The sequence below is a fragment of the Mirounga angustirostris genome, unplaced genomic scaffold (genome assembly GCF_029215605.1).
Source record: "Mirounga angustirostris isolate CCGP_5_RB_7025 unplaced genomic scaffold, mMirAng1.0.hap1 SCAF_12, whole genome shotgun sequence".
Classification (NCBI taxonomy): Eukaryota; Metazoa; Chordata; class Mammalia; order Carnivora; family Phocidae; genus Mirounga; species Mirounga angustirostris.
In genome coordinates this window covers 29363213-29389144 of record NW_026991720.1, presented here as the reverse complement: position 1 = coordinate 29389144, position 25932 = coordinate 29363213, and the positions used below count along the sequence as shown (strand labels likewise).

General features: G+C 37.7%; 1 protein-coding gene across 5 annotated transcripts in view; it reads left to right on the top strand.

The window, feature by feature from the left end:
- Nucleotides 1-25932, top strand: part of CPED1 (cadherin like and PC-esterase domain containing 1) — a 268649-nt gene that overhangs the window by 26328 nt on the left and 216389 nt on the right. For 4 of the 5 annotated variants that reach the window (XR_010406406.1, XM_054505212.2, XM_045864342.2 and 1 more), the window contains exon 2: nt 1311-1494. The exons of the other annotated variant lie outside the window; for it this stretch is intronic. Coding sequence is in view for 3 of the 4 variants with exons in the window: in XM_054505212.2 (XP_054361187.1) it covers nt 1311-1494 (184 nt within the window). In the remaining variant the exon portion in view is untranslated. The remainder of the gene's footprint in view (nt 1-1310; nt 1495-25932) is intronic. 5 annotated transcript variants of the gene reach the window in all.

The window sequence follows — 25932 nt, the reverse complement described above, 5'->3', positions numbered from 1 at the left end:
CTTCCTTTCATAAGTGCTAATGGAAGGGTGTATTTCAATGAAAACTTTCCAAAAGAGGTGATGTTTGATTTGGAGCTAGTCAGATGGACGAACGGAGAGAGAGAAGAAGGAATTTTAGGTAGAAGGCACAGGGGGATGTGTATGAAAGAACAGGGTGGGATCAGGAATGGGAATAATTAAGATTGTGGTATGACCAGAGAAGAAAGACAGGGTTTAAGTTTGAATGGCCTTGTGTTCTTTGATGAAGATTTGGAATAGATTCTATCAGTAATGGGAAGTAATGAAGAAATTTAAGTAGTGAAAAGACATGGTCCATATATTTTAGATCTATAAAGTGGACAGTTTGATTCAGAGGTACCCCTGTAAATTATTTGGATTCCCGGTTTCGTTTTTTTATCTCTTTTCCCTCATCATCCTCCCCCAACTCCTTTGTCTCCTCTCTTTGGCCTCCCAGTTTTTGCTCTAACCCCCATCCTTTCTCATCACTCTTGGTAACAAAAAAATGTCTACTTTATTAAGGTTTAATCTCAAGTTTTCAGGAAAATACCCAATGTCGGCTATTATACCGTATAATGAACTCAAATATCAGCATTCTTTCTACTTGTCAATTGGAAAATTCCTTTTGTTAGTGGAATTTCAAACATCGGTGTGAGAAAGAATTTATTTGGAGGAGCAATAAACTATGGAAGGAAGAACCTGGAATTATGATACTCTTCTTCGCGGACAGGGAGCCACCCTGCCATACTGAGGTGTATTCCAATTTTGCTGCATCATGATTGAGCAGCATTATGTATCTCCAAAGAGCTTAGAGCTTGCTTCTCAGCTCTCCCCATTCCTGAGCATGTCCTGCTAGCACAAAATCCATCCTTTCTGAGTCGGTTTCCTCTCCTGTGTTTACCTAAAAAGCACTGTTAGAAGATAATGCATCTGCAAATATTTTATACAAGCACAATGCAGATGAAAGGCATTGGTATTAATTTATATTTTCAGCTAGAGTTGAGCTCTGTATTTCTATGTGATAGTATTCCTCTAGGACCTCTATATTTTAATGGCCTAAAATTTTCATCTCTGTAATAGTGAGAAAAATTCAGTTCACCTTCAGTTCTTACATATGAGGTCGCCTTTGTCCTTGCCAGCCTTTCAGAGAGTCTGTCTTTCATTTCCAGAGAAAAACTGACAGGATAACTTTTGGAATGGCCCTTGATTTGCATTAATGATGTCCTTCAAGGACAGTGTACTACTTCCTCCTCTTGAATTTTTATGTCTCCTTTCTTTCTTGTTTTTGTTTTGTTTTGTTTTGTTTTTTTTAGATGGAGAAATCAATAGAGACACACTTTGGCAGCCATGACAGAAGGGCCATACTCTACAGGCCTCCTTCCTTCAGCAAAACAGAGCTTCAGCTCCACCAGCACATTCTCACTCAGCATCGCTATATGGTTGTCATCGCTGAAGAAAGGCTCGGTGCTGGCCTTGGGCTGGGGCTGCTAGAAAAAGGTCAGAATAAGAAGTAAATACCCAAGTTGCTTGATATGTAATGTGAAACACTTTCTAGAGTGTGCTACATTCTTTCCCTAAAGAAATTTATAAAAACAAATTTTTGCCCATGATCAACTTTCTTGCATCAAAGAAAACTTGGCTCCTTTTTTTTTTTTTTCTTTTTGGCTTCCTCTCAATTTTTCTTTAGCTATATTTCTTTATTCCTGAAATTATTTTGTTTATATTTTTGTAGCATTTTGGAGTTGCATAGTTCATATTTAAATGCTACATAAAAAATGTTTATGTTTATGAGCCTGAATACATGTTCTGCCCAGCACCAAACTGCTCCATATTTTAAGAAAATTGCCACTTCATCTGACTGCAAGTGGAATGTGCTGGAAATTGTTTCGAGAAGCCAGCTTAAATGTGATTCACAGATTGGCTCTAAAATGCGAAAGAAGTATGGATATTTATCACACAAACTATTACTAGTCAAGTACTTTTATTTCTGTCATTTGAAGTGAGAAATAAAAGACAAGTTTTTAAACAAGGTATTTGAAAAGAAAGTTGAGGAGATGATGAGGGTCAGAAAGGGCAGTAGCAGTAAGAGCTAACGTTTCCCGAGCAGATACACTCCACCTTGCTCTTTCAAGAGCTAGCTGATGCCACTGAATGAATGAGGTGAGGGGAACAGTTAGCCACCATTCCCCTTCACCATGTTCACCTTTCGCTGCACTGGCTGTGAAGGTGCAAGCTGCTAAGCCAGCAAAGCTGTTGGAGGATAGGGCCCAAAAAGATACACTTCAATGAAAACAAAGGTTCTAAAAACCTGCCGAGTATGGGCCATGAGGACTGGTCTTCAGGAACACCATTTGCTGGGCCCTGTCCCCTAGGAGTCCTATGGTAATCTAGAGCACTGGGCTTCTGGAAGCAAATGAGAAAAACCAAAGGGCAGGTGAAAGCTCTGGAATATCAAAGAGGGCTGAAAATGAATTTTAGAAACTGCATTGTGCTTGGCTCTATTAAGAAGGACCAATTGAGAGTTCTGGAGCATCCATAAATGGTATTGTCAGAAAAACCATTTATCCGTGTTAAGGAAAGATATAAAATGTTGAGTCTCCCTCTCATCCCATAAAGCATCTTAGCCCATCCCTGCAGTAGGTGATTTTGTACCCACCACCTGCATGCCGGGAGCTGTGCACCTGCAGGCGTGCACAGCTCCGGCCGTGATGACACACCGCTGGGTCCGAAACTGCTGTGTTCTTCTGCCTCCCTGAAGCTGCTCCTGACCGTGCAGGGGCACAAGGTGGGTTCTCCGTGCATTTCAACTTCAGTTCAGTTCCAGTCTTCAATTCTGTCCAGTTGCAATTCAGAAGGAATACGTCTGCTCTCTCCCTTAATGTCCTTGGGTCAGTTTTACGCGGAGGATGACTTTGCATCTTCCAAATATCAAGAAGAGTGCAAAGACAGCCCGAAGGCAATAAACTCTGGCAGCCAAAGCAGCTGCTGGGCCCAGCATAAGATAACGAGATGGGTGTCACCAGACTTTGTCAGTGTAAATGCTGATTTGGCTCACTTACCCCATATTCCCTCAACTTGTAAAACATCCACTTCCTCATTCTTTCTTGGTTTCTTCGACTCCATCTAATAAGATATTATTCCTGGATAAGGCCTCAAGAAGGGTAGCAATTTCATGAGTATGCAAAATTGACTTTTGGTTTTTCATCCAATTTTATAGTTTTCACTGTGAGGGCAACCTCAAATACCTGAAATAAAAAAGTTCTGTGACCATAATCTAACATTTCCTTGATTTTCTAACATGTAGGAAAAAAATCACTTTTTTATTGCAGTTTATTTTCCATGGCCACAGATTTAATCTCTAAATTGTGTTTGCATTGAGGCACTCACTATAAAAATATTTTCTAAAGATTTGATTCTTGTCCAATTCGTTTTCCTTTTGTTTCCCATATTCACCTCATGCTTACTTTACCATATGTACGGCAGCAGAAAGTATGATGCTATATTTGCGCATTTAAACTTAATTTCTCCATGGTGAGCATCTTGGGGGAAATGGAAGCAATTCAGAATGATCGGGAGACCTACCCCTCCTGTCTTTAACTTTGCTGTTGCAGCTTCTGCTCTCTGCTAAACTGAAATTTGAAGCTACTACATTAAAAAAAAAAAAAGAAAATAGGTACTAACACAAATGTTACTAAGTGCCCAGGAGCAGATTTGAGACATTTATAAAATACAGGCTTGGTTGGAGGAAAATAAATACAAAATAATATTTTCCTATTCTACCTATCCATTTTACCTGCTTTTCTCTCCTCTTCTGATCTGACCCCAATCAGTTCTGCTGACCTCTTTCTATGCCATCGTTTGAAGCAGTGGCGGCCTCTTTCCAGCCTGGAGCTACTTTTTTTTTTTTCTTTTTTAAACTTTTAAGGCCAGAAATGGATAAAAATCGAAAAAATAAAAGGGTCATAGCCAGGCAACATTCCACTATTATTAAGGATAATCTGTTTTTGTAGAATAACATTTGGGCTTTATATTTTATTAAGCTTTCCTACTACTTATTTAGTAAACATTCCTTGAAAGGAAAAGTAAACAGTCTCGGGTTCTAAGTTAGAATGTGGGCATTATGGATTTTTTCCCTGGTTAATTCCATTCTAGTGATATAACAGAAGTCTGTGACTCTATCCCGAAAGACAGTAGGGCTGCGGGTATGCAACTTCAGGCAAGTTAGGTTCTTTGAGCTCTGGTTCTCTTATCTGTTGAAGGCAATAATGATATTGCTTCATGACAGTATGTGGTGAGAATTTAGTCACTTTGTCCACCCCATCAGAGTTCTGGGAGGAGACGACGTAAAGCCCAGCCACTATTTTTTGATTCGATAGTCTGGGAGTGAGGCCCAGAAGTTTATATGTTAAAAACAGACACATATGATTCTGATATATATCCCACTGGGGCACACTATCCTAAGGGATATACTGCTGGTTCAAGACATAGCAATCTCTAGACTTAATTCTGGGAATAAAACAATGCAAAAGTCTGCTTGCTATAATGCCATTGTACTACTTAAGTATTAACCGTATAGGTATTTACAAGCATTTAATCTTTAGGCTGATTTTGAAAACAGTAAGAGGACAATTGTCTTTACAGATGTAAGCCTATAAAACTTAGCGGCACGTAAGACATATACTTTATCGTCCTTCAGTCTCCTGCTTTGGAAAAATATATCTTATGTCCCTGCATTTGTAAGAACATATAATTCTCTAAAGGAAAAGAGAGAAGCACCCACCAATCATTGCCCTTCACTACTTAGTAATCAGTGCTTTAGTCCATGGAATAGTATAGTAGCCTAAAAGAAAGCAGATGTTTTCCAAAAGATCTTAACCTATTCCCATGGTAACATCCAAGTAGTATGTCATCCATGAGACCCTGTCTCAGTAGGTTGTATCATTGGATCAGAGTTATTTCTGTATACTTGAAGAGTAGTGCATATTTATCAGTTTTCTCTTCACTTCTGAATACACCTTGCACTTCTAAATTAAATGTATTATATAGTCCCTGTGAAAAACAAATGCCAACTTGCTACAGAATTGGTCATTCTTATGGTTTCAAATTGCTCTTGTTTTTGTAACGTGGGGGTTTTACATGGAATGTTTTTTTAAAGAAACACAAAAAGTGGAAGACCATATCGATTTTCTCGCCACGGTTTGGCAAACGATGGTCCGCTGGCCAAATGTGGCCTGTTTTTGTCAACAAAGTTTTATTGGAATGTAGCCACACATTTGTTTCCATACTGTCTTTGGCTGCTTTGTTTTGCCATAGCTGAATTGAGTAGTTGTAACAGAAATGGTATGGCTCTTACGGACTAAACATTTATTGGTCCCTTAACAGAAAAAGTTTGCTGACCCATGTCGCTAGATTAATACTGTGTCATCTGATCCCATCCCAAGCTGATGGTTAAACTCTAGGACTGAGATTGTTTAGTTTTGTAACTTATACCAAACCTCATTCAAAAAGGATTTGATGGTTTACAATAAAACATATAATAATAACATTACTAAAATGGAAATAGAAAGTTAGGGCTCAGTCAGGATGTTCCTCTTAGTTACCATAATTGAAGCTTAATTTTGGCTTGAGCCTGCAAATACCGAGAGCAACAAGGAAAAGAATGGAAATTTTACTCTCAGAAAGAAGGGAACATGAAGTTCCTTCCCCTAACCACCCACATGCCCAAGTAGTATATTTAAAACACGTTTCTCGAAGGGATTATTAAGAAAACAAACCTAAGTTATGTAATGGGTCAGGAGGCAGATGAAGTGGATGTCATATCTTAGTTCATACAGCAACCTTCCAACAGGAGCTGAGAGTATAACATTACAGCATGGTATGACAAAGGCATTTCTAGGAAGGGCTAGAGTTAATATGGTGATAGCATTTATCGATATTTGTATTGATATTAAACTTGATACATTGTGTTCTGGAGAATGCCATTTTAAATAATGTTGCTTCATGGTTTTTTCCCTCCCTAATAAGGACACTGTAATTTATCCAGCTGTGTTCTTGGGAAGCACTATTAAAAGATATAGTTAATAGAGCGAGAGATACAGATCACTACTTAATGTTGTGGAAAATATATTAGAGAAGAAAAAACCTATTTCCTTCCCTGCTTATAATTTAATAGTTTTCTATCCTCCTATATTTTTATTTACATTCACTTTCAGTTTCGAAAATGTCCAACACATCCATGTACAATTTGAAATTTAGTTTAATTTTGAAGGTTTATTTATAATGGCTACTTGCCAAAAGCTGTTTCTGGGGTTTGTATGGAAAAGAAGCAACTACTACAGATCAAGCTTAGCTCTTGTGATGGAAAGCATATTTCAGGGTTTTTTTTCTTTAGTTTATGTGTATTCAAGAAGAACCTATAAGGAAGTTGAGATTTAAATTACCCATAAGTAAGAAGAGCTTAACCACAGTAATTGCTTTCTTGGGGAGGTAGTAGACTGTGGTAATTAAAAAGAATTAAGTTTGGAGTAAGATCAAACCTGGGTTGAGTTCTAGTGTTACCTTTAATGGTTATATAACCTTCGACAAGTTACTTAACCTCTCAAAGCCCTAGTTTTCTCTGGGAATTGATTGTTTTGGATTGTTCTATGAATGCCACATTATGGGCACTCCAGGAATGGGAGATAATATCATTACTTCTGTCAAGAACTAATTCCAGAGAGGAGATTATGGAGATTCCTTTCTGGGGAGGTACACTTAAAATGGGTTCTATATGAAGAACATAGGGGTGCTGCTAATAGATATTTTGTAATAAATGAACTTGATAGGTGATTTCAAGACCCTCTTTATCAACATACATGTTCCCATTGAAAGGCCTGGGTTTTAAACCCTCCTGAAATTCCAACACATAGTCTCCTGGACCATTCCCTTGGGAAAGCCCCCTCATTAAGAAAAAAATCTATAAGTTCCTTGAGGTCAGGGACCATGTCTGTTCGTCTTATCACTTAAAACCATGCCCTCCACCTAGAGGCACACAATGAATATTTATTGAATACAACTGAATAAATGAAGATAACATAGTGTACCAATATTTGAGCCCCCCCTTTTTTTTTTAATTTGACAGAGAGACAGCAAGAGAGGGAACACAAACGGGGAGTGGGAGAGGGAGAAGCAGGTTTCCCGTGGAGCAGGGAGCGCGATGTGGGGCTCGCCCAATCCCAGGACCCTGGATCATAACCTGAGCTGAAGGCAGACACTTAATGACTGAGCCACCCAGGTGCCCCAGAGAATTCACATTAAAACTTAATTGATAAGCCTTCCATTTTTATGTAACTTTATAGGTACACTGATATTCTACCTATGCTCAGATCTGTTCTTATATAAAGGTAATTCAACTACAACTATGGTAGTATATAGGGCTGATATTACCTGTTGGGGCTTTTAGTGCTTGTGTCCATTTTTCAGAGTTCTTTTCTTCTTTTGCTTTTAAGACTCCTCTGTCACATTTACCAATGTTACTGTCTGTTGATTTTGGAGGAGGATGGATGAGTTTAGTTCTAGGCATATTTAGTCGCAGGTGCCTTGAGCTTTTCATCTGAATGCATTTACCAAAAACTGAAGAAAACAGAGAGGCCAGGGCAGGAAATGAGAATTTGTGAGTTATCTGCCTAGCGGTGATGACTGATTCACTGAGGGTTTAATATCCCATAAAACAATGAAACACATAGCATTACCTAACAAAATGCTGTCCAATAAAGGACACGTGAAACTAAGCATATAGCTTTTGTGGCTTGTGGACATAGAAAACATTTAGGGTCAAGCACCCATCTTGTGATTTAGGTCCCATTTGTGTCCTTTACAGTACGTTCTTTACTTCTTTGCTTAGCATAGTGTAAAATATTCATCTTTATGTTCTTCCAGTCCCTTGCTTTGGAAAAATGTATCATATGACCCAGGGATTTTATAACATGCACCTTTTCTACAGAAAAAGATAGAATCACCATCAAATTATTCTCTTTCAAATCATCCAGGTCCTATTTAGTAAATCATTGTTTTAGTTCATAGAATGGAGTAGGCGCCTAAGAGAGAATAAATATTTTCCAAAAGTTTTTAACTTGCTCCCAGGGTAGAGTCTAAGTAATATATGGTCTAAGAGACTCTGACACATAGTATATTTTATCATTGGGTGAGAATTATTTACGTATACTTGAAGAGGGCATATTTCTGCAGTTGCAGCTGAAACCAGCTCTGCAGCAGGCACAAGAAAATGGACGGTTCCAATTGCAAACAGTGTTTCTGGGAGGCCCTGGAAGTAGTTGGACCAATATTTTTGTGCCCCCACTGTTTAACGGGACACTTGGGTACAAGATTTATTTGTAGTAACTCTAGAAGGCATAACCAGAGCCAATTTAAGGATGAACATTTTATCAGTCAGAGTTACCCAGCAGTGGAACTGCCCATCTCAGAACCTAGGAGGTGTTGTTGGCATGGCATCAAGTCAGGGGTGCTCCCGAGCACTTGATTTATAACTCAGGAGAATGAGTAAAATCACCACCCAAGTCTTTTTCAGGTCGGCACTATAACATTTGTATGCACAGAATGAGGGAAAGTAAGACAAGGTTTTAAACCTCATCATTCTAAGGATTCCTTTTCTTTAGTCTTTTTAGTCTCACGTCCAAGGGCGGAAGAGAGGAATGGTGGTGAGCAAAGGAGTGGAGAAGCATTGGTCTGGAGGCAAAATCCAGGGTGATTCCCCTTTGGCTAGTAGTGCATGTTGATAGCAGATGCTTCTACTGATCCTTTAAAACAGCCTAATGAACTCCTCTTCTTCTCCTTCCTTCCTGTCTGCAGCCTCACACCAGCACCCCTGCTGCTTCCCTGAGTTTAATATGCTCTATGATTACTTAGCAGGAAGACGAAAGAGTAAAGGTCACATTTAAAAAGCACAGTGTGTTTTGCCTTGTCAGTATTTCACCAAGAACGCCTTTGACATACGTTTTTTATTATGCAAGGAATAGCTTTTGGGTGATATCAGAAGTGCTTCTGTGCCTTTAGTTAATCAAACTGGGGAGAAAAAAAAAGGAAGTTGAATCAAAGAAACTTACTGGTCTGCACCCATTCTATTTTATTGTAGTATGACAGGCAGTAATTGTGTGTTCAGGTTTATTGTTATTTTCCTCCATGCTTATAGAATTACTGATGTATTTACGACCAAACAGAATTTGTTCTTTAATTGGCACACTAGGGCTCAAGGAATGTTTATTTAACCTTAACTCAGTTGAGTTGTTTATACTACAGAGACCCGAGTTCAATTTACTTTAGTTTTTGAAAAAAGCTTTCTTATTTATAAAAGTTGAGCTTCAAGTGACCTCCCCATTCTGATGTTTCCTTTACCCTCCACTGTGCAAAGAGAACAAAAAGCCAGTGTCTCATTTTTACTCCAAAGAAACTAAACTGCTTCCTTAAGTGGGTTAGTTCTTACCATTGAAAATGGTAACCAGATGTTTACTGAAATCCCCAGCATTACTCATTCAAGCCTAGCTTCCTTCTAATCGTTTGATCTTTTTAAGTTTCATAGAAACCAGATTGGGTATTTAAGTTTTCCAAAGCTGGGAAATGTTTAATATAGCTTTGAAGATACTTTCTCTGAACTCTTTCTTTAAATGCCCTTTCTGCTACTTTTATTTTTTTTTAAGTTACGGCATTAATCTTTTTCTATTTAACCATATTATAAATACATATTATACTATTGTTTGGCTTAGTGTGAAGGGAAAAATTCTTGCGGGTTTTTTTCCCTTGGCAGATATATATGGTTGCTTTTGTAGAACAACAAAAACTACATGTCACCTAGTTTTGACTCAGTTACAAAATTAATAGCCAAATTCAGTGGTCAGTTAAAATATTTCATTTCAGACTCCAGGTAGCATGGATTCCCTCTGATCTTTTTAGATCAGTGGTTCTCAAACTTGGCTGTCCATGGAAATCCTCTGAAGAGCTTTAAACTCCTGCTTCCTAGTTTCTAGGTCCAGATGTTCTGATTTAATGGATCTAGAGTTTAAAATCTCCAGGTGATTCTAAAGCACAGGTAAATTTGAGAACTTTGGTTGATGTTCTATGTTGTTTTCATCTCAAATTAATTTTTATAAGTACAGTTGGCCTTTAAACAACACAGATTTGAACCATGTGGGTCCACTTATACACGGATTTCTTACAGAACAGTCCTATAAATGTATTTGCTCTTCCTTATGACTTTCTTAATAATATTTCTTTTCTCCAGCTTGCATTATTATAACAATACAGCATATAATACTTGGAACATACAAAATATGTGTTAGTTGACTATTCATGTTATTGGTAAGGCTTTCGGTCAACAGTAGGTAATGAGTAGTTAAGTTTTGGGGGAGTTGAAAATTTTATACAGATTTTCTACTCTACAGGAGTTGGTATCCCCTCACCCCTGCATTGTTCAAGGGTCAACTGGAATTTATTTCATGTCATTGTTCTTTTCATATTTCTTTAGAATTAAAGACTTTTTTTTCTTTCAGAAATTAGACATTTTGTTTGGTTTTGCCATAGACTAAACTATGCTTCGAATGACAGATTTAATTTGTAAAAATAAATAATATTCATATTATATTTAGATTAAGGAAAGACTCCAGGAAAGAAAAACAAACTGTTTCATATGGAACTTTTCAAGTGATGACAGAGTGTGTGGATTGACTACAGGGAGTTTGGGGACTCCAGATATGGTGTGTTTACTATACTAGTTGTATTATCAGATTTAGATGCTTGAAATATTTTAAACATTTCCCTCAATTTGGGAGGAGTTTGGGAGCATCTAACCACATTTTTGAGACTGCCTCTTCATTTTTTACCACTTTTGCTTTCTACTCTCCATTTTATAATTATTGTAAACCTCCCCAATCACTTCCCTTTGAGACTTGACTTTCCCCCTGGAGAATTAATTAACTAATTAGTTAATCATTATTCATTAATATTTCCCTTTGGATATTCTCTATGATTTTTCATCTTCCTTTTAGCTAAAGTTGCTTCTTCCTAACAGCATCTCTTTGTGGATGTCTAGACTACAGTTTGGGAAACCAAAACTCAAGAAAAAGTAATCTCTCTCTGATTAAGCCTCAATAATCTGACTCCCCCCCCTTAAAATAATTTTTTTTTCAGAATTTACCAAGAAACTCCTTTTTGTTACAAAACATAGTCACTGTATTTATGATTGTATTAGTTTTGGTATGAGAGCAGATTTGAGCCTGAGTAGAATATCAGTGTTCTTCCAAAAGTTATGTAAAAATTTTTTAAAAACTGAAATTAAGCTTTAATGCGAGGCAATTTCACCATTTCCTTAATCTTACTTAGCAGTGATTCCCAAACTTGGTAAAATGTGTGAATCAGTGGATTAAACACATGTCCTAGCAATGTCTAGGTCCCACTGGGGCTAGAATCTTCTTACAAACTCTTTTCTCCCTTGACTTCCTTAATGCTGCCCTCTCCTGCTTCTCCAACCCTTCTGACCCTTCTTCTCTATGATCTTCCTCCAAATATGGACATTCTCCAAGACATTTATCTGCAGTCTTCTTTTTTCCCCCTATCTTGATATTTCCTCAAGATATTTTTCTACTCTGCAGGTTCAATAATCTCCTCTGGAGAACAGATTGGTGGCAGCCAGAAGGGGGAGGGGGGACTAGGCAAAATGGTTGAAGGTGGCCACAAGGTACCCACTCCCAATTAGAAATAAGTTCTGGGGGGCGCCTGGGTGGCTCAGTTAGTTAAGTGTCTGTGTCTTCGGCATGGGTCATGATCTCAGGGTCCTGGGATAGAGTCCTGCGTCGGGCTCCTTGCTCAGCAGGGAGCCTGCTTCTCCCTCTCCCTCTGTCCCTCCCCCCACTTGTGTGGTCTCTCTCTCAAATAAATAAATAAATTCTTTTTTTTAAAGATTTTATTTATTTGACAGAGAGAGACACAGCGAGAGAGGGAACACAAGCAGGGGGAGTGGGAGAGGGAGAAGCAGGCTTTCCGCTGAGCGGGGAGCCCGATGCAGGGCTCAATCCCAGAACCCTGAGATCATGACCTGAGCTGAAGACAGATGCTTAACAACTGAGCCACCCAGGCACCCCTAAATAAATTCTTTAAAAAAAAATAAGTTCTAGGGATGCCATGTACAGCATGGTGACTATAGTTAATAACACTGTATTTTATGTTTGAAGTTGCTAAGAGAGTAAATGGTAAAAGTTCTACACACACACACACACACACAAATTTGTAACTGTGTGATGATGAATGTTAACTAGACTTACTGTGGTGGTCATTTTACAATATATGCATATATTGAATCATTATGTAGTGCACCTGCATCTAATATAATGTTATATGCAATTATATCTCACTAAAAAAATCTCCTCTGTAGATATAACCTCTGCATAATGTTGAATCCTAATCTGTCTTCTGTAGGCAGAGTTTTTAGAGAGTCTTGATTTTCAAGTACCTGATAGATGTTTTGGATTTGTGTGTCCCACTGTCTCAACATGTAGCAAACTACACTTGTCCTCTTCCACCCCAGTAACGTCTGTGGTTCTGCCGGCAGGTTTCTCTTGCGAGTACTGCGTTCCCTCAGCCCCTCATGTGCTAAAGCTCATCTTCTGGTTCTCCCGCTCCTTCAGCTGCAGCACACATTAGGCATCTGGGCCATGGCTCCACATTTTGTGCTTCTCATGCTATCACAGTGGCAATTAAATACTCGGCCAGGTGCTGGTCTCTGCTTTTGACAGTACACCCCCACCACGACTGCTAGTTTAATATTACACAAACATGGCTCTGCTTACATCACTTCCCTATGCAGAAGTCTCCAGTGACATCTCATTTCCTCCCAATCAGAAGAGGTATTTCTTGGCGCGGCATTCAAAGCTTCCCATGCCGGCTGTAGCATGATTCTCAGGCTTGGCTTCACACCCGAATGATTCAGGGATCTTAACAAAAGTCTATGCCCAGGCCCCGCTTCTGAAAATTATATCAGAGGAGGAGAATGAACCTGGACATCACTCTTTTTTTACAGGGCTCCTAAGTGATAGTAATGTGTGGGCTCCCTGCTATTGGTCTACTCACCTTTGCCTGATCACATTTCTAAGCTTTGTGATTTGCATTGCTACTGAGGTTTTCGGCTCTGAGGATTCCTTCCTGTCTGCCATTTCTTAAAATCTAAATTAATTTGTAAGTTTACCCATGAATTTCCCTCAAAGTAGAAATGGTAAACAAGTTATCTGAGACCTCATCACACATGATTCACACATCTCTGAGGCCTAGAGTGTGTTTTGTGTTATATATTTTTATATTTTTCTGTTGTGTTCATCTCATCTCCCCTTCTATATTATAAACTTCTTGTAAAGCAAGGAATGTTTTATTTATCTATTTACTCTGCATAAAACAATGTCTTGCATATACCTCGAAGGCACACAATTAAATGAATAAGCAGTTGAAAAAATAAACCTGCAGATATACTAAGAAAATAACTGAATCTTTCCTTCTCATATTCAAGCACCATTTGCTTCTTAGAAAACTAGGGAAAAACTACTTAGTGTGATAGGATATAGCTGTATGGTAGAGCAAAATGAAACGTGCTCCAGGCTGTGTCTGAGCAAAACCACCTGAAAAACGAAACTCACATACTCTTTGCCCTTAGTGACGAATTCTCTATAACCTTGTTTCAGAGTTGGTCAAGCCGGTGATGTCTCTGCTTTCAAGGAAAGAATTCCACCAAGAAGTTAATAGTAGTCTTGTAATAATAATAATTCTTTTCAGCTCTTTCTCTAAGGAAAAATATACAAGTCATATGAGAATCTCATCATCTGTGCAACAAAATGGTCTATTTAGAACAGGGAACTTTTAGAATTTAAAAAATCTTGTTTAGCATTCCACCTCATTATCAGGGTGACCAAACAAGTGATTAAGGGGTATAAAGGGCAGAGATGATGCTTGAAGTGCCCTGCTTCCCTAATAGTGAGCTCTGTGTTTTGTACTTATCAGAAGGTAAAGGGAATCCCTCTCTGGATGGTTGTTTAAAGGGCATAGTTTTGGCAAAGCACAAGCATAGTACCTACTATTTGCTGGGCCCATGATTCTCAAATTTACTATGTATTGGAATTGTCTGGAAGACTTGTTAAGTCACAGATTGCTGAACCCTTTTCCTAGTAGATCTGACCCAGTCAGTAACAATGGGGAGGTGTGTTAAGAAATAAGAAATTCCCAGGTAATGCTAATGTGCTGGTCCTGGACCATGTTTTGAGACTACTGTGCTGGATACTTCTTTATTACAGTTTTTCTGTGTTTCCTCCAGAAGCACAAAGAAGTTCTGCCTATTTGCTCTTTAAGTAGTTAGTGGCCAAATAATTCCCCATTTGCCTTGCCAGGACTCTGCGCCAATCTTCCACATTGGTGAGAAGCCCTGCTCCTGAAATCAAATAGATGCTAAACCCATTAATTATAAGTTGGCATGCAAAGTCTTGGTACATGTTACCTTAATTCTTTATAGTCAAGACTAGTGGCCCATTTAAATTGATAGCAACAAGCAGCTGCATTTAAAATGTCTTTGGACATGTTGGGCTTGCTTGAAGATAGTGGGATTGAGGTAAAAACATAGACATATGATTTATCCCAAATGGTAATTCTATGCCCCCAAGGAGCAGCAAGAAGGTACTAGGGAAAAGAGGAAGGCTGCCTTAGGTTTATTGGCAACGTGAAACTGTGACTAAGTTACCTCATTTCTTCAGAAGCCTTTCATTTTACAGAAGATGAAGATTTTTGGACTGGATAATCTTTAGGATCTATTCCAATTGCAAAATACATAAAAAGCACAATAAAGAATGGAGGATATTACCTATAAGGCCACCCACAAAGACAGTTAATTTTGGGACTTGTTTCTTTATAAGTTTTTTATACATTTTACACAATTTTCTAGCTTGCTTTTTTAGGATACTATTTATTAGAAACACAGGCCATAACATATTTGTAAACATTATTTCAGTGGCTATGTAAGATTATGTTATGTGGATGTATTTAATGTTTGTTTAATATGATTTTCTTAATCTTTTCCACATTGTTCAATATTTATGATGTTGCCATTGTTTTGCTGTTGTAAATAATTCTTGTATATAAATTCTTCTATATAAATCTTTGTCTACATTTCTAATTCTTTTCTTAGCACAAATTTCTAAAATTAAAACTATTGAAAGGAAGAATGAGGGTGCTTTTTGAGGCTCATGATTCATGCTGTCAAAATTCTACCTGAAAAGGTTAAAAGCATTTCCCATTAGACATGCAAAAAGATTCCCATCTCACTAAACCTCACCAATATCAAAACTCTGTCATTTTAATAAGTGAGGTTGTTTTCAGAATGAGAACTTGACCTGTTGTTCTATGGAAGTATGGCACGGAAATCCAAAATCACAGCTGTAGTATAAAACAGATTGTTTCTGTTGGAAATTGGTACTTGCATCACAGTAAGAATGCTGGGAATGCCAGAAAGGCAGGCACATTCCATGGTAATCTGAAGGCTCATCCAGATAACCAACATATCAGGAATAATGAGTGTTTGCATTTCCACTGGTTTGTTTGCTCAAGGATTTCTATTCATTATTTGTCCATTTTTTGGAGAAATAGCATATTAAAGTTTATCAGCAAGACCTTATTTTGTGGGTACCTGAAATCTCTAACTCATAGCTACACAGCATGATTATTGCATGCTGAGAATGATTTTTATTTCTTGTCTTATGGAAAGAAATTCTATTACTTTGTATATTACTCATCAAATACATTGAGTATTTTTAAGGTACTCTTTGTGATACCAGAGACATTTTGAATTTTAAAAATGATCAAGATCCAGATTAATTTTCCATACATTTTTGTCTCTGTATAACAGTTAATTGACATTTTATAGTACTATGAAAGATATGTAATGTGTGAAAAGACAAATGTCATTTTTCTTAGAGAATAATATTTCTTTTTTTTTTTTTTAAAGATTTTATTTATTTATTCATGAGAGACAGAGACAGAGAGAGAGAGGCAGAGGGAGAAGCAGGCTCCCAAGGAGCAGGAAGCCCGATGCGGGACTCGATCCCAGGACCCTGAGATCATGACCTGAGCTGAAGGCAGACGTTTAACCATCTGAGCCACCCAGGCGCCCGAGAATAATATTTCTTTACTTGGCTGCAAGTGTGCATATCCTAATTACATTTTTAGAAAATAGTCCCATTTTCTAAGATGTCACATGTTTATGGTAGAATATTTAACCAAATGTTTGCAAATACAAAGAGGAATGTGAAAAGTTAAGTCCAAATCCCACCACCCAGAGATAACACAGTTAATGTTGTGCATGTTTCCATGCATCTCTCCAAGAACGGCCCAAGCGTGCGCGCGCACACACACACACACACACACACACACATACACATGAACACACACACTTGCATCTTACCCTTTTGCCTCCTGCCTCTTTATACGATAGCTTATCCCACATGTTTTAACAGATAAAATGTTAATATTCAGATATTCTGATAAAGCTTTGCCATATCAACATAGGCTTAAAAATTTGAATAGATTTTCCTATCCATAGTTTTAAGTTTGTCTTTTTTGATTATTAACTAAATGTGCTGTGATATGCACTTTACCTACATTAGCTCATTGAATTCTCACTCCTAGTCTGTAAGGTAGGTATTTCTGTTTCACAAACGAGGCACTGAGCAATGCATCCCAGAGCTGACACAGCTGAGATTTGGCCCACGACTGTCTCTCTCCAAACCTGAGTCTTTTTTTTTTTTTTTAAGATTTTATTTATTTATTTGACAGAGAGATAGAAAGCACAAGTAGGCAGAGAGGCAGGCAGAGGGAGAGGGAGAAGCAGGCTCCCCGCCAAGCAGGGAGCCCAATGCGGGGCTTGATCCCAGGACCCTGGGATCATGACTCTAGCCGAAGGCAGCTGTTTAACCAACTGAGCCACCCAGGCGCCCTACCAAACCTGATTCTTTAACCACGATAGCACACTAGTTTCTGCAAAGTGTGTGAAAATTTTTGCTTCATTCTTTTTTAGTATTTTATTATATGGAATACCATGGGATTTTTACAGAGTCCTTCTCGATAGATACTTAGAATTGTTTCAGCTAATTGCTATACAATACAACTTTGCTATTATATTCATTTATATTACATTTTGGAGATCTAAGTGTAACACTTAATTATTTGGCCGATGGTGAAAATAATAAAACTGTGGTTCTCCCTGCCAAATCTCTCTACAAAAGGATGGTTCCTATTTTGACTTTCATCACCAGTGCTAGTTCGCAATCTTTAAGGGATAGATGTTAACATGTTTTTTTAATTCAGTGAGGTTAAAAATGACACATCAATTTAATTTTCTACTAAAAAGGAAGTTTTACTTGCACATCAATTGCAAATATTTTTATTATGCTAAATGATGTTTTTTTAACTTCATTTTTATTCATAAAACTTTTTTATGCAAAGCATTTAAATAAGAAGTTTATAAAGGGGTGCCTGGCCAGCTCCTTTGGTAGAGCATGTGGCTCTTAATCTCGGGGTTGTAAATTCAAGCCCCAAATTGGGTGTAGAGATTACTGAAAAAAAAAAAAGTTTATAGAAAGCATATCCAAATAGCAAAACAAAGAAGAAAAGATTGTGAAATTCAGAAAAGGTTACAGAAAAAGTTTAAAGTATAAAATATCACTTTACATTCATAGAATTGGCAAAACCCAAAATTGGTGATATCACCTATTGCTGGTAGGAATTCTGGGAGTGGAAGCTCTCATATCTTCCTTGTGGAAATGTGAAATCTTCTAGTCTTCTTTTGGAAAGCAATCTGGAAAAATGTATAAAATTTAAAATACTTACACTTTTTAAGCCAGCAATATTATTCTTGGGAATCAATTTAAGAGAAGTTAAAGCATCAAAACATAATAAAATATGCATGTAAATCTAAAATTAAGAATGTCAATAAAACAAAGAAAATGATTTTAGATAATAATCAAAATAAAGAAATGAGATTACTATATGAATTTTGAGTAGTAAATAATTAGAAAAATAGCAAATATGTTCCAAGCATCTCTGGAGAGGTGGAAAATTAATGTTATGAGATAAGAGTACACTATGATTTTGCAGGATTCTGTTAAAATCTATGGGATAAATTATACCTGTTAGATGCATAAGAACAAGTCACGTTGAAAGTATGGTACACTTTAATAATACTTGGCATAGTTTCACATTGACCTAAATATTACTCATCTCATGGATAATAGAATTATTAGCCTCAGGAGACATTTCTAATATCGTCTTGGCTTCTAGGAGCAGGGCCAGTTTTCAGAAAATTGTGAAGTGGTTGAAACTTGTCTTAGGTGGTAGACCTGTTTGTCCATTACCCAGGTGCCTCCTTACCTAAAGCACCCAATTTAGGGTGCTATAGAGGCTGGCCTAGTCGGTCAGGTCTCACCTACCACTTGAGGCTTGTTGCTACTCACTCATGAGAATGTCCATTTCTTCATCATTTGTTCCTACTGTAGCAAATGTACCTTACTGCCAGTGAGAGAAAACTGCTGAGCCTGTTTCTAGATAATGTGCATGAATTTTAACAGAAGCCTACCCACTGATGAGGTAGGTCCTCCCTTTTCCTTAGATTGAAGCCACTGAGTGTCTGTCCTCCTATGGTAAAAAGGCCTATTGAAGAAACAAAGGGGTAGTAAAGAGTTGGAAAAGAAGATTATTCACTGTGTTTCCTAAATTACACTTATATCACTCTACACAGAAGCCTTAAATAAGAAGCTGGAAGATGTTGTATTTTGTTTCTTGAAAGTTCATCACCTAGATCTGGAATTTATCTGCCTGTGTATACCTTCCACTCACCTATTTATTCATTAAACAAATATTAATATAAAGCTCGTCAAGTACTAGGCACTGTTCTAAGCACTTTACGAATATTAACTCATTTAAGCCTCATAACATTCTCTAAATGTTAGTACTATTATTACAACTACTTTTTGAAATGACCTTAAACAAGTTCATTAGATTATCTATTGCTCGATTTGAAAATGGAAGATAAGACTTGCCCCATAAATATCTTACAGAAATATATGATTGGGTTAAATAAATCTCCAAAGAGATTGAAAATAATGTATTATGAGCAGGAGATGTGTAATCCTAAAATACTTGTTGCATTAAGTAATAAGCCATTGAGGGAGTTGGTTCTTTTTCTCATGTTAGTGAATTAATTTTCTTAAGCCTTAGTTCTCATCTGTGCTGAATTAGTGTGGAATTATTCTTAGAATAAATTTTAAATCAATGACTCCCTCCTCCCTCTCAGATTGCTCATAGTCCCCAGTGCCTTATTATAAAATGTTAAACCAGACATGACTAGGTTGCATGCATTGCATTTTAAAGAAATCATGCAAAATGACTTTTAATAAAACAGGAAGAAGGAATAATATTTGGTTAAATGAAGTGTCACAATGCTAATTATACACTAAAACCTCCTGTTCCGTAATGTGGAATTTGGTATAAGGAATGTCTGTCAAAAACTCATGTCAAGTACTTAAGTAATAAAAGAACTCAGTTTAAAGCACCAACCACATAACAAGTATTAGGAGTAGGACATTATATTCAGGCATCAGGATATTTCATAAGTGACACTACTCAAGTTATAGTCAAGACATGGTTATTAAGCAAGGACATTTAGAATGTAACCATAGTCAAGACATGGTTATTTTTTTTTTTAAGATTTTATTTATTTATTTGACAGAGAGAGAGACAGCGAGAGAGGGAACACAGCAGGGGGAGTGGGAGAGGGAGAAGCAGGCTTCCAGCCGAGCAGGGAGCCCGATGCGGGGCTCGATCCCAGGACCCTGGAATCATGACCTGAGCCGAAGGCAGACACCTAACGAACTGAGCCACCCAGGTGCTCCAGGACATGGTTATTAAGCAAGGACTCAAGTTATAGTCAAGACATGGTTATTAAGCAAGATCTAATATTAAGATTACTTGCTTGAGGTAGTGTTTGTCAGGTCTTCCGCTGTTATTCTTTTACTTCCACTTTTCATACTGTACTCTTTGGAAGGATGGCATTATGTTCAGCTCACAAAGAAGGATCAGGAAGTTGTGCCCCACCTCCTTGAGTTTGCAGTAGCTCCATACATTATTTGGTATTTTTCTACTCGCAAGGTTTATCTCTTCTCCCCATTTATTTATTTATTCAGATCATTGGTTTATATCACCATGGACTCATGGGTAGTTATTTTATATTTTGGGTTATAACCCAATAGTACTTATTCTGTTACTCAAATTGTTACAGTTTTGGCTATTGGATCCTGGTGTCCCTTTGACATACTTCCATCATTGCTTTTGTTTGTTTCCTTGTTTGGTTTTGAGCTCTTCCTTACTTTCTGGCACAGTGATGCTCTAGGCTCATCTTGTATATTTACTACTCCAGGCCCTTGAATCAGCCATTTCTCCAAGGACCTCTGGTTCCTTTTATTGAAGAATGATGTTAGAAACCAATATCTAGGCACAAGGTGTAGTCTGATTTTTAAAATTGCCGCAGTGTTCATTTCTTTTAAGGTCTTCAAGCTGGTGGAAATTCCAGACATTTAGAAATTTGGTAAAATGCTATAATGAGAGTTTTATCCCAGACAATAGTCTTGAAAGCAGTAAAAGTTTAAACACACGTTCGATTACACTTGAACAGCAGCCTAAAGAAGTGCCCTAAAAATCTTTAAAAATACCATTTTAAAAAACCTATGGAACTTTCTAAAGTAAACGTTTCTTCAGTTTATTTCGTAAGAATAAACTGATCTATTTCCTTTCAAACTCTTCTTGATGGAAAATTTCTTCAGAGCAGGAGTCTTCTTAAACTTTTGCAAAAGTTTAAGCATAATACTGGTTTCTTGATCTTATGAGTAAAGCAGAAGAATTTCAGGAGCTCAGAACTCCTCACAGAAATGACCTCATTGATCTTCACCACCTCTCACAGGGCAGAGAGAGGGTAGACAGTGGGACAGAAAAGCTTGATTTCTAGTGTGGGTTTGGAGCGCCAAGGGGAGAATGGCTTAGAATTTCTCTGTGGTAAAACACAAAGTTTTTATCATCAGCTCTTAAAGGGTAAGGAGCCAGAGACATCACAAGCAAAGACCCGTGACCAGACTCTTGGGGTAAGGAAACAGATTTAATTAGATTTTGTGACCATGTTGTATAATCATTGAAGATCTAAAGGTCCTATATGTATGATTTCTCTTAAATTCTGAAAATCGCAATAGTCAACCCAATAAACATCTACTGTCTACAATCATCAGTGTTAGACACAGGAACGGGAATGGTTTTTGTCATTAAAGAAAAGTCATGAATAAAATTTATTATGGGTGCTGGATTACTCTTCTGAAGATCCATCATATTAAGAATACAGTTAATTATGCAGCCATCAAAAAGAATGAAATCTTGCCATTTGCAACGACTTGGTTGGAACTGGAGGGTATTATGCTAAGCAAAATAAGTCAGAGAAAGACATGTATCATATGACCTCACTGATACGAGGAATTCTTAATCTCAGGAAACAAACTGAGGGTTGCTGGAGTAGTGGGGGGTGGGGGGGATGGGGCAGCTGGTTGATAAATATTGGGGAGGGTATGTGCTATGGTGAGCGCTGTGAATTGTGTAAGACTGTTGAATCACAGATCTGTACCTCTGAAACAAATAATACATTGTATGTTAAAAAAAAAAAGAAGAAGATAGCAGGAGGGAAAGAATGAAGGGGGGGAAATTGGAGGGGGAGACGAACCATGAGAGACTATGGACTCTGAAAAACAAACTGAGGGTTCTAGAGGGGAGGGGGCAGGGGGGATGGGTTAGCCTGGTGATGGGTATTAAAGAGGGCACGTAGTGAATGGAGCACTGGGTGTTACACGCAAACAATGAATCATGGAACACTACATCAAAAACTAATGATGTAATGTATGGTGATTAACATAACAAAGTTAAAAAAAAGAATACAGTTAAGAGAACTGGTTAATGCAACTTGAATGATTTGGGAATAATACAGGTATTTGCAATGGCTAATTTATATCCAGCAATCTTATGGTGTTATCAAACATAGAACCTGATTTGTCATCAATAAGTTGATAATGTATTCATGAATGTAACAATATTTATTAATTCTGATAAAGGACTGACATAGGGAAAATAATATGTTGTTATTCAGTAGAATTCTCATAGTCTAGTTGTGAAGAAAAAAAGAGTATACAGATGGAACAGTGACTATATGAAATATTCTCCTGTTGTATTATAAAGGACTGTCATCTGTTATTTATAATTTAAACATCTTCAGTATTTCTTGATAAAAAAAAAACCCACACATTTTAGGAAATCACTGTACTTGTATCCTTATGGAATATAACAGTCTAATACTGTGAATAAGTAAATGAGCTTGGCTTTTATAGCTATGTATCTTGGAAGCTCTTGGACAAGTTTATTTTCCAAGTCAGACTTTATAAATCTTTTCTGCTTCAGTGTGATGTATGTGTTCCCCCAAAAAATTTTCCACTAAGTAAAGCACTTGGAATCTGCTTTGTTTTTATAATTTCTTTAAATGCTAGGAATGCTTAATTTTATTTTCTTAGGCTTAGTTCTCTCTTATTCTTACTAAGAACCGAAATATATCTTTAGGTCCTCTTTGTAAACTAATATTTTTCCCCATTATTTCCATTTTTAATTTTCACAATATACTGGCTTTTGATTCAGTTTTTTTTAAAGATTTTATTTATTTATTTGACAGAGTTTTAATTGTTGATCTATTGCTCACATTCAGTTATACATTCACTATGGATCTCAAAATATATAGCAAATATTTCTGAAATCCCAGCCACTGTTGTAGATACTGAGGATATAGCAGTGAACAAAATAGATGCAGTCCTACCCTCATGGAGCTCACATTCTTTTTTTTTTTTTTTTTTTTTTTAAAGATTTTATTTATTTGAGAGAGAGAATGAGAGCATGAGAGGGAAGAGGGTCAGAAGGAGAAGCAGACTCCCCGCTGAGCAGGGAGCCCGATGCGGGACTCGATCCAGGGACTCCAGGATCATGACCTGAGCTGAAGGCAGTCGCTTAACCAACTGAGCCACCCAGGCGCCCTGGAGCTCACATTCTAATGGAAAGGGCAGGCAGGCAATAAACACATAGACAAGACATATATATAGTCTGTCAGACCATGATAAATGCTATGAAGAAAAATAAAGCAAGAAAAGACTTAATATTCCTAGATTTTTATATAGTGTGCCAGAAAACTGAAGTTGTCATTCCTTGAAAATATATGGCATTTACATGAATGATAATATCTCAGAACTCTCTGTTGTTCTCTGGATTGAGTTACTGAACCGGTAGACTTTATCAATGAGGGAGGTCATTTGAGAGTCAGGAAATGATGGTTTGCTTTACATGGCAGCCTGCCTCTGAGAGAATTTGGAAATATTATAAAGACAGCCCTCACTCCATAGGGCAGATGCTTGATTAAAACAAAAACAAGAACAAAACCTTTTAAAATAGCTCTTATTTTTAACACTGAGAGGTTAGTTGGCTCCTGAGAACAAGAGAAGGATAAAAACTAACTCCGCCATTTTATGTCTGAACTCATAAATCCGGACCCTATCTGTGGAGTCTTCGTTGCTATCTGAGCCGACACCGAGGAGGCATGATAGTGTGATGTTATCAGCAATTTTGTTCCACAGTTTATGGGGAGAAGCCTATACAGATATTTCATGTTTTTGTAATTTTGAGATGGAGAACAGAACATCCACATCCTGTTTTCCTAGAACAATGTCCTATGACCTCCCTATTTACGGGCTTGGCTAGTCCAATCTGGAAGTTAGTCTTGCTCTGGTTTCTTTGTGACAGGGAAAGAAATCATTTTAACTATCAAAAAATCTAAGAAACTTTTAGAGATTTTTTTTTCAAAAGTAGGTGAAGGCCAAGTTAATATTTATAGTTCCTGAGTACATGTGCAGTTGAGTGCTCCCTCCTTCTACAGATAAAAATTTTACTGACTTCAATTACCAGTGGTAGCTAATAATGTTTTGGGGCACTATTGCTGGGTGAGAGTCTGGGAATGCCCGAGATACCTGTTATAGTCCTTTTTGCCTCTAAGATCCCAAAGGAAAATAGATGCACTAAAGAGTAGCTGGAAAAATACCAAACCAATGTAATCCCTCTTTGTCTCAGTTTCCTCTTTTGTAAAGTGTGTGGAATAATTGCTTCTACCCCATAGTGTTGTTGGAAGTTCTGCATAAGTTAAAATATGTAAGGTAGCATAAGCTGAATTTTTCTATTGCCTCTGTGGTTTTTGAAGGGATAATGATATAATGGTCATGAACATGGGCCCTGGAGCTAAACTTCCTGTGTTCAAATTCTCTTCCCACCACTAACTAGATGGCTGACCTTGAACAAGTTATTTAACCTTACTGTGCTTTTCAAAAAAAGAATAATCATATCTAGGAGGATGTTGTGTGGAATAAATGAATTAATATAAATACTTGGAATAGTTCCTGGCTTACTGTAAGTGCTCAAGAAAGATTTACTATTGATATCATCACTACTAATACTAGTACTACAGTTTATTTACTAATGGCTTTGGCACTCAAATCTTAGTGCAATATTCTAAGGAGCTAGGCAGAATCGTATAAAGGTCTCCTTTTCCCTCTGCCAGGAAAACCTAAGAAACCACCACCCAAGTTGGCCCACGGCAGCTTTGCCTGTTTTTTTTTCCAAATCCAAATCTGACTTCTCAGCTCTTACACTCTAATAATGTCAACCTTCCAGGGCAGAAGAAACACATTGAGTAAGACCAACATACAGAATGTTTGCCCCAGTGCCTAAAAAAAAACCAAAAACACCCTGTCATAGGCTACTTAAAACTATGGCAATAGCCCTGAGACAGGCTGAATGTCATAAAAGAGTCCAAAGAGAAACTGTGGATGAGAAAGAGAGCAGGCCCACCTAGGAATGATACCTGGGTCTCTCTACCGGTCCAACTGGAGAGAAGAGACAAAAGTGAAAAAGATGTCCACAGGCCACTCATGATTTTTCCAGGCTCCTGAGAGAAAGAACTAATCTAAGAGACCACATTTCAGTCCTTACCAACTTTAACAGCCAGTAAAATGTCTTTGGAGTTGAAATGACCTTACTCAGCCTTGTGGGAGAGCATGGTGGCCAAATCTGGAGATCAAACGGTGTGTTCAGATATCCTTTTAAGACCAACTGACCAGGGATGCCTGGGTGGCTCAGTTGGTTAAGCGACTGCCTTCGGCTCAGGTCATGATCCTGGAGTCCCGGGATCGAGTCCCGCATCGGGCTCCCTGCTCGGCAGGGAGTCTGCTTCTCCCTCTGACCCTCCCCCCTCTCGTGCACTCTCTCTCACTCTCTCTATCTCAAATAAATAAATAAATAATCTTAAAAAAAAAAAAAAAAACAGACCAACTGACCAAATATCAATTTGCCTACAGTCATCTTAACAAGACCAATTTACCTAATGAACAACTTTAATTCATTTGAAAGCTAAAGCATGGAACATCAACGTGCTGAATGAGCAACTCATGCACTGACACACAGTGTTTTACACCAGGCCTTGGACTGTTCGCCTCCTGGTGGCATAGCCAGGCAGTTGGGGCCAGGCCGGGCCACGTGGCATAAACAGGAGAAAATGTGGGAGGCTGTATTCAGCTCCGTCAGTGGCTGCCTTCTGCCTTGTAGGAAATGGACCCAGTATCGCCACAGCCTCCAAGTTTTCAAACGAAGACAAAAATCTGGATTTTTATGTGAATTATGCTGACATTCGCATTATGGCAAATACTTAAAATTTAAAACAAAAACAAAACAATACTCATGCAGGCCAAATGCACC